This window comes from Dipteris shenzhenensis, chromosome 31 (assembly GCF_047967505.1).
Source record: "Dipteris shenzhenensis isolate YYH24624 ecotype China chromosome 31, Dip_SZ_1.0, whole genome shotgun sequence".
In the NCBI taxonomy this organism is placed as follows: Eukaryota; Viridiplantae; Streptophyta; class Polypodiopsida; order Gleicheniales; family Dipteridaceae; genus Dipteris; species Dipteris shenzhenensis.
Window position 1 is genome coordinate 18,388,704 of NC_141626.1, and position 9,876 is coordinate 18,398,579.

Consider the following 9,876-nt stretch of genomic DNA (forward strand, 5'->3'; position numbering starts at 1 on the left):
AAACTGATACAATAGATGGCGCTGCCTCCCAACCATGCGCTCGTGCGCTCCTATGAGAGAAGCTTCGATGACGTGCTGGGAACAGTAGAGGATGGAGGTTGGATGCTAAGGAATCAGGGTTGCTATAGCCAATGATAAAATGGGCTTCACCTGCTTGCTCTTATATAGCAACCAGTCATAGTCAGTTAGACCCAATTGGGTGACCGACGCAGTCCACCCAAAACAGCCGACTGGGGGTCGGCGGTCTCGAAATAGGTCACCGACCACACGATAGAACCGTGGCGCAAAATAGAGCAACTAACCTATGGTTGCCGTTTTGCCTAGAGCCATCCGAGATCATCTGGGGCTCCAAACGGGCCCCGCAACCCGAGAGTGGGCTTCCCCGAGAAATGCTCCGTCTACCCTCAATGCATTCAATCATGGGATGCCTTCTCGCACTTGCATGTTGCCTAGTTGGCAGTGCGCCAACTCCGTCCAGCCATCAGGCCACACATGGCCCCCATCTGGTGTCCAAACCAGGACCTACCGGATAACCGAGCTACTCAAATGCCTTCTCCTCATATGGGGGGCTTACAAGTAGAGTTAGTTGGTTCCCGCGTAGTTACACGAGAGTGGAGCATTGAAATCTAACACTTTTCCCACATATTTTACACTAAGTCTTCCACTTATTAGGATATTTTACACTAAGTCTTCCACTTATTAGGTGTTTCATTTCTAGTGATCCAATTCTATGCACTCTTGGCGCACGACCATGTTTCTCTGGAGGACTATCATCCAACCATCAAGACACAAAAAATATTTAAAGATTTGAAAGTATTTTAGCACATTATACATACAATGAAATTGAAAATTTAAGAAGATTACAATAATGGGAGGGGTTTTTTAATTCAACATTAGGAAAAAATACGCTCATAAGTAAAGGGGTGGTTTTATTGGGAAAAAATTTAGCTGAAGGGTTTTTTAAATACCCCTTGAATGCACATGATACGTGGGTCTTCTTAGTAGTGCACCCTTCGGTTACACTTGATTGTGCATCAACCCTGGAGCTAATAGAGAAAAGGCCTAGAAGCCTGAAATATGACGGAAAACACATAACATGTCCCCAAGGCATATGAGGTGTCGAAATGTTGAGACAGTTTTGAAGTTCTGGATCCAACCACTAATATGCAAAACGTATGGAGTGTATACTGGAGTAATATACGTTGGAACACTAAGGCTCCTCAGGTTGCTATGGCCAAACCTAATATTTTCCACTGCATGGATGCAATGATCTACTGAGATGAAATGGTGGCAATCACTAGATCCAAGTGTGATGAAATGTGGAATAAATGAGAAGATGTAGTGTTGTGATGACTGATCTATACTAGTGATGGAGACTGCATCCAAGGACATGATATGTTCCATGCCAGAGGTGAAAGCATCAGTGATGATGGATGTTAGAATGGAATTACCTGTGGAGCCGGACGCACATGGCATTTATCTCTACATGCTAAGGTATAAAACCCTACTGAGCACTTACCTGCTCTAAATCTGCATGGTCATTAGTGAACTCCTACTATGTCTGTATCATCTGATGAGGTAGTAAATGGAGTTGGATCATCACAAAAGTTAGTTTGTGCTAATGTAGATGGAAGGGCCTTGTGCTATAGCCAAATGCGCATGATTAGGATGTGGAGGCTAATCCCTGCAAGCATATGATGCATATGTGTTCGTTCTCTCAAGGCCAATGAGGTGAGAATCAAAATTATAAACTGGTGCATACCCTTTGGCAACCTTGAGATAGGTTCTCTTTCCACTCACGGACCTCATCCAAAATCATGGCTGGTACATCATCTCATCCAAAGTAATGACCGGTACATCATAACTCTGATGTGAAGATGTATGGCTCCATGTTGGAGGTTGACTAGTATTTTGTGCTAGAGGCTTACCTGTATACCGTCGAGAGTGTTTACCCATGAGAACATTGTGTATGAATGGCACCATGGGGCTTATGCTCTAAGCTGCCACACATTAGGGCCTATGTTAAATCTGTCAATCTACAAGACTCTGATCCTCCCTCTCAAAACAAGTGTAAGCATAATCCAACCGTGTGCACATGAGAGTAGTCAGGAAATCTGTGAATCAAGTCATTGTGGAAGAACATATGCCAAAGATCAAAGCCTATAATAAGATGATTGCAACAAACTGTTCAGAATAGCTAAGAGGTTGTACAATGCTAAAGAAAGTGTGTTGGAACCAATGCCAAAAACAAGCAACAAAATATGACCTTGCATGGGTGGCATGAGCATAAATGTGTGCAACTGGAGGAAGATCACTCTATCAAGTATCACAATTCTTTGATATGACGAGCTGGTGTTAGATGTATGAATGTGTTTAGTAGAGTTTGATCTCCTCTATGGCTATGCTAGTCTATAGCTAGACTACACATTGATGTGTAAAACACAACAAAAGATTTAATCTTAGTTCATTTTATGTTTGGTTTGAAGATGCCGCCATGGATCAAGTGGTGGTTCCGATGAAGAGGCTTAAATAATCTAGATGAAGAGGTGGTTCCGATGAAGAGGCGTGAATACTCTAGATGGCAAAGAATGAGCCATGCATCTAGATGCCAAAGCATGAGCCATCTAGAGCCATATTATAAATACGCTAGATGGCAAAGCGTGAGCCATGCATCTAGGGGGAGATTTCCATCTTCATATTTGATGTCCTAGTGATCTCCAATTTATTCAAATGGTGAATTTTGTTTTGCAAAGTCTCCTTGCTCCTTTCAATATCAATACTTCTAGATCCACATAGATGTACTAGAATTCGACTATAAATGTAAAACTTTCTTTTAAGTTCCTACTAGCTCCAACATATTTAGATTCACTCTTGTTAATAATTTCAATTAAAAAAAGAATTTCAAGGCTCAATGATTTGCATTATTCAAGAAGAAAACCAATATTTAAATTCTCTTGCTATCACAAGGGAACATTATTCAAAGTAATGCAATGTAGACTAGAGAAGAACAATTCATTGTTTTTCAACGTGACAGAGGAGGAGACAAAGTACATAATACCATGTGGGGGGCAAATATCATTGGCATCCCATATGGAAAATCATATTCCTTGGAACATCAAAGGAATATGGAACATCGTACATGCTACTCTTCATTTGCTAGGAAACACACGTCAACATACATTTTCAAGTTGGGAAAGGACAAGTGAAAGATTTGGAACATAAGAACTATTTCTCAATTGTCCACGCATTGACTTTTCACGCTATGCACGATGACAAGAGTTAACAAATTTCAAAGTGCTGCAACCCTACACACCAAGTAAAGAGAGAAAGTGCCAATTTTCTTGTCAACAGAGGCATATTCACCCAAGTGCCTCACAAATGCACAGATAGGATCTTTGATACTCCAAGGTCAACCTAATATGATGCAAAGGAACATGCAATAAGCAAAAAATATTTGCAATTTTGTGGGCCAACATAGAGACATAAATATGCAATGGGTTTACTGACACATTTCTTTGCATGTATTCGACAAGCAGCACAACTCCAAACCTTGCAACCACCACAAGCTTCCAAAATAGTGGGTATGTGGCTCAAAGAAAACCAACCTCCAACAAAGAGGGGTGAGATGTGGCTTCCATGAGAAAAAGACAAGGAATTGAGAAAGCAAATAAAGCTTAGGAACAGAGTGGACAGCTAGAGTGGCTTGCACTCTTGAGATTAGAGTGCAAGGTACCCTTGGCAGGGAGATTAGTCTCCTGATTGTGGAGGATCAGATTGTCCCTCACCCTCTCTCTAATCTGCTTTATAACTTTTCCCACAAAGAAATAGCCTTGAGGTGCTGTCTTGGTCACCCCAGTCTTATTCTAAGGCTGAATTCCGAATGCCTTTTGTTCAATCTAATCTTGCACACATGCATAGCATCGCAAAAACACAACTAAGGTTCTCATCATTAGTACAAACTCAAGTGCAAATCAACACCCATGGGTTGGCATATACTACTATAAAGATAATATTCTCTTGCATAGCTTGTTAAATTCTATATGAGTATTAAATGTGGGGTTGATTTTTATCTTTAAAAAAGTCATGATTTTCCAATTTTCAGCACACTGTACAATTTCTTTGATGCCAAGACTCAAGCCACTTTGAACGTCCAAATGGAGTACAAATGCTTTTGCACTCCTGATGCATTCAACTTTGTTTACCACGATGCATCACATCAACGTTCCAATGCTGATAACTTGATAAAATGCCCATCATTACACAACACGTACACCCAGCCTGTAACATAAAACAAGACCTGCAAGCATTGGGAAACCAGTATGTCCCAGCAGTTTTCATGGGAGCCAGAATGGAACAGAAAGCAAGAGGTGTATTGCCCAATATATCCCATCAGAACCTTAGAGCAAGTTGAGCAATTGTAGGAAGCATATGTATGTAGCAAAGACGGGGCCTGCATATGCAAGAAAAGGAAAAAGAAGACGACATCATTTGGGCTGATACACAGATAATATTCTTCAAATTTAACGTGATCTCAATTGTGCCACCATTTCCTCACAGCTTATTAACATGTCCAGTTTAATGCCTTATTCTATTCATCGTGTTGCAGAGAAGGGGGACGGCTCCAAGTCTCTGTCAATTCTTTTATTGAAAAAATATACATGACATTTGATTTTCTCAGCTTCGCTCTGTCAAATATTTTTGAAGTTGATAAACTCAGCATGCCCCCCACCTTCCCAGCCGCAAAAGAAAGGCCTCCATCCACCCTACTCCACCATCTCGACTATTTCAATTGCATGCAGGAGCAGGTCCATTTGTGTGTTGCAAGTATGCAGCAGCATGTCACAAACACACAGGCTTGGCCCCAGCAGGTCCATCAACGTGTGCTGGTACAGCAGCATCAAACATGGCAACCAAGATCTCCCAAAAATCAAGGCCCACGATGGCAACACAGAAAGCATAACCTCCTGGCCACCAGCAATGTATCTATGGAGCATTCCAAGGTTGACAGAGAAAAAAGTGTAATTTAGATCAAATTTTTAAACATGAAAACACTGTCCTGAATCTCTTCAGCTCCTGACTCCTAAGGAGTGAATTCATACACAGGAAAGAATTCCTAGAAAAAAATTTATAATAAAACAAACTGTTTTAACATACAACCTTAAAAAAGAGGTGGAAGATGACCTTCCGAAGTAACCTGTGAGTTATTTTGGAAGGTAGATTTTGGACCCCATTGCACAAGAAAACCCACATCCACAACTTAACCAAAAGCCCTCAGTACTTGGCCTTGATTCATAACTGCCGAAGATGTTGCACTTCATAACTCTAAAAAGTCATTTGCTAAACATCTGCCGAACACATCAGCTGATACAAAGACTTAATATACTCGGCTGAAGATGTCTTCACGTCCAACATTGAACTGATGGTGTTTGACCTTCCAGAATGCTAAAAGCAAACCTTAGGAAATTGCTTTATTTATCAGCAAGCAGTCTCACATCAATTTTTTGAAGCACCCAAGATAGTGGGCAGACCCTCAAACTACAAAGTCATGAGACCTTTCTGTCTGAAGTACCAGAGGAAAGAGCCAAAGATCAGCACCCCTGTAACCCCTGAAATGATTAGAACCCACTTGAAAGCACCCGGCTCATCAAAGATTGCAATTGGAATATTCATACCAAACACTCCAGCCACGACTCCAAAAATAGCAACAACAAAGGTTGCAGTTGTCAGAAGAAGCTCAAACTGGATGAGCTGATTACGAACATTGTCCTACCATGCAAAAAATAAACGTGAGCGCTTGCTCTCTCTCTCTCTCTCTCTCTCTCTCTCTCTCTCTCTCTCTCTGTCTTCTTCCTGCATTTCAGTTGCACAGTCAGCTTATAAGTAAGATGTAAGTAAACCAGCTCCCAACTGAAAATTAAACAGGTGGATGGAAAGGGAGCAGCAGTGCAGCAACAAAGATGTGAAGAATGCAGATTCAAGACGTGTATTTATTTCTACACTCTGCAACATCTGAGAAGAACCACTGCATGGTCAAATGAAGAATTCACCAGCCTATACTCTGACACAAAATTCATGGAGGAAACTTTCATGTCATATTGAGCTCATCTACTTCAACTGATGCTGCCTAGTATGTCCCCTCAATTATTGAAAAATGGGAAATTCCTATTAATTAGTTGTGGTGAAGAGTAAGACGGAAAGGGCATGATTAAACTAAGGGATAAAGGGAGGAGGGGGGAGTTTCAGTCAAGAGGGACCACTTCAGAAGGGGGCATAAGAAAAGAAGGCATGTGCTAAAGGGGGAGGGTAATAGGGACCATTTGAAGGGGGCTTTAAAGAAGAAAGTGCATCCAGTAGGTGGTTGGCCTAAAAGTCCAGTGCAACTTTCCCAACTACCATAACCAAACGATGCTAAGCAAAGCCTGGTCATTTAAAACCCAGTGTGCTGAGTTTGGAAGTAATGCTTACCACCCCATCTTCTACAAATTTACTAGCAAGCCACGACGTATGCTACTTGTATTCATAAGCAAGACTAGGCCGTATGCATATAGATATGGCATCTTCAGTGGCATTGGAACACAACAAATCCTACTTAAACCCCTTTCCTATCATAAATTCTAGACAGGTATCCGTGGCTTTTGAAACACACACAGAATAATATAGATTAACTCTCCAAACCTTGAAAGCTGATAGCCATCACATGGCTATATGCCGCGTGGTTCCCCATCCCCAGAAATGCAGCCCCCCTCCCAAAGACAGAAAAGAGAGAAATAGCATGACTGGTTTGCAGAGTTTACCAATTGGATATTAATAAAATCCTCTGTGTTGTCGATATACTCCTTGAGCTGCAATCCGAACACATTGTGAAACCAATTAATTAAATCGCACAACTACATCCATCTTGTCCGAGTTCCCACGACACAAGTCCATCAACATACCGATGTCAGCTTGTTCAGTGTAGCATCAATCACCACAAAGTAAGCTTCCAAAAGCATTTCCAATTCCTGTATGTCATTCTCATCTTCAGAAACCCTTGCACTGCTATGCCTACTCGTTGCCATACTCAGCGTCTTCTCCAATTTCCGAGACCCTGTAGGTGAACCGACAGGAGAGACAGGGGCAGAGGCAGAGCCCCCTGCACCAATCCCAGCATGCAGAGACAGAAATTGATCTCTGTACACAGCGCTTTCCATTCTCTCTTTTTTCTCCGTGAGGTACATTTCAGCCATGTCCCCATCATCATCCATCAGCTGTTCTATCTCATCTCTGACCTATGGAAAGAAAATGCAAGGGTTTAACTGCCATTCTCCCTTTCATCTGCTCTGAGACCTTTCAGAACAAACTATGTTTATATAGTACCTACTCACTCATTAATGACACAAAATAGATTGTTGGTTGAACGTACCTTTTGCACCCTCCGAGTCAAAGTAACAAGCCTGCTTTTGAGTCTTCTAACTCGCTCCAAATTCAAAGTGCTTATCTTTGAAGTGAGTTCGTCCAGCACAGGGTACGCATCTACCTCCAAGTCTATGGCCTATTATAATATGTAGCAAAGATAAATTAGGGTAACCATATTAACTTATTCATGCCTGTGGCAGGATGCATTGTATCACTTCCGTAAAGAAGGCGTACGGCAAATTCATTAGTACCCATATCTTTTATATAAACCACGACAGTGTGCTGCTATTTAAATCCGAAACGACGACGCAGCCGAGATGCAGAACGCAACTATTAAAGATTTTGGGTTACAGGCAGGATAAGCGGCTATATGATCAGTCTACAGGTTTCTTGGAAACAAACGTCTCTTCGTTCATAAGCATTCAACTGCAAGGACTATTTTTTCACAAGAGAGAGCCCTTAAGGTGCTTTACTACCGAAAGTAATGAGTTCGGTTGGATAAACCACCACAAAATTTTGAGGCACAAGAGCTTGCCGGAGCTCTTCTCACATCGTCGTTACTTTCAGGCAGTTCTCGGCAGAATCTCAAAACGAACGTAAATGCCAGCTACTATAACCGTATAATCTTCTTAACCTGAGTATCCAGAAACGTGCACGCTGCCTCCAAAGCGACCTCCAGGGCCAAGAATTCGAACGGCATGTAATCGGCCATCGACCATCTAGATAAATAAGGTTCGTTTCCCAACCGAGGATGCGACCCCTCTGTCGGAATACGGGCATTTCCGGTCAAGAAACCAGAGTCGTTTGCTTCTGCATTAGAGACGTTGAAGTTTGCCAGAGGAGCGAAAGTTCTCCATTTCTTTGAGCCCTGCCGCGTTACGTCACTTTTCACTGCCAATCTTCTTTGCAACTCTGCAGCGTACTGCAGGACGTAGCTGTCGAGCGAATTCAGGAGCATGACCTCATCTGCAGTAATGACGCATCTGATCTGCTCCAAATTCACGACGATGGCTTTCTCCCTACCTAAAATTGTAGACGGGTAAACGAACAAGGGATCGAGGAGGCGCAGGTCGCGGGCGGGAAGGTCACAACGTCGCATGATGGTGAGCTTATCGACCTCCATGAGCTGCGAATTGCCATCCTTATCGATTCTGATCCAAGAGCGAACACCCTGACCTCGTTTTTTCAAGCTGGAAAGATCCATACCTTGGAAGAGAGGACGGGAAGGGATGGGAGGACGGTCGTGGGGAGGGGGGCGAGGGGGAAGGAGGCGGGATTTGTGATCCGCCATAGCCAAAAAGCTCACTAAGCTTTTACTGAAGCAACAACAGTATAAGATCCAAAAATAAGAAGGGACAATAGAAATATAGTCTTGGATTTTGGAGGACACTTGCTTGAAACATGAATGATTTAAAATATTTAAGATTCGTTACACTCCTCCCATTTCCTCTCTCATACCTCCTCCCTTATCAAAATTGCTCCCCTCGCACATCCATGGACCAGTACTGCCCACTCTTTTTGCGGCACCGTTCACGCTCGTTGTTGCCATCGAGAGAGCCTTTATGTGCTAGGGCTTCCCAATCGCAACCCAGAAGAAGCCGCCATTTGGTTGGATTCTGATCGATCGAGAAAGGCCAACACGTGCCCTATCGTCAAGGGAGGTAGGGAGGCGGCGCAGATGACACATGGCACAAACCTAGTAAAGGCCCATTGGTTTTTTGAGAGGCAACTTTCGAATTTTAGGGCGCTTTGATTGAACGGCGGAGATTTACTCTCCGCCAACCCACGACCTTGGCAGACACAGGAGTGTGCCCATTATCAAGGCACTGATGAAATGGAACGGGCCAATTGTCATGCACATAGCCTCTACGGATACACTTCCTGCCCACCCCAACATGCATAAAAAATTTTTAACAACCCATTCGTTGGGTTCATTTGGCACTAGTTTGGCAGGAAAGCAAGTCATTGGCTCAAATAATGGGTGCCCATCCATGGGCATGCACGCAACCAATGTATGCTGGCTACCGACAAATGGAGGGCTTGATCTAGCAGCCACATCGGCTCCACGCGTGATGTGTGAAGCATTCACTACCCGCCATTTCATTCACTCATTTTTTGTGGCTGATTTCATTGATTATGGCAAGCACCCTTGCAGTCTATAAAGGCCCTAAATACTGCCAAAGTGGCAAGGGTGGCAAACCCAGCCCAAGGTTGGGGAAACAAGTGCATCAGCTTCGCATTCAACCATCTAAAATTTTAAATAAGCTCGTTGGATTGCCAGTTGATAGAAATCAACCAATTAGAATCTTAGACTTTTTAGTTATTTTGCAAACAAATTTCAAGTTAGAATTTCAAATTTGCTAATCTGATTGCCATTCAGCAAGAAACCAGCTAGCTGAGTTTTGTTTTTTTTCCCGAATAGTGCGAGATGATGATACAAGTGAATAAAAAGGCAGAAAACGCTCCCTTATCATACAATGA

The 9,876-nt window shown here is 42.7% G+C and overlaps 1 protein-coding gene across 4 annotated transcripts; it reads right to left on the reverse strand.

Annotated features, from left to right (window-relative positions):
* Positions 1-4,496: 4,496 nt before the first annotated feature.
* Positions 4,497-8,742, reverse strand: LOC147881141 (magnesium transporter MRS2-1-like). Of its 4 annotated transcripts, XM_087402249.1 has the most exons (7): positions 8,030-8,742; positions 7,403-7,531; positions 6,936-7,268; positions 6,795-6,842; positions 5,673-5,766; positions 5,182-5,597; positions 4,497-4,983 (listed from the first exon to the last, which is right to left on the reverse strand). In XM_087402249.1, exons 1-6 carry the CDS (start codon positions 8,684-8,686, stop codon positions 5,536-5,538), a joined length of 1,323 nt encoding a protein of 440 aa, XP_087258375.1. In that variant the 5' UTR covers positions 8,687-8,742; the 3' UTR covers positions 4,497-4,983; positions 5,182-5,535. The 4 variants fall into 4 exon arrangements, with proteins under 4 accessions (XP_087258375.1, XP_087258374.1, XP_087258372.1 ...); XM_087402248.1 differs by having other exon boundaries at positions 5,195-5,766; XM_087402246.1 differs by having other exon boundaries at positions 5,182-5,766.
* Between the last annotated feature and the right edge of the window lie 1,134 nt (positions 8,743-9,876).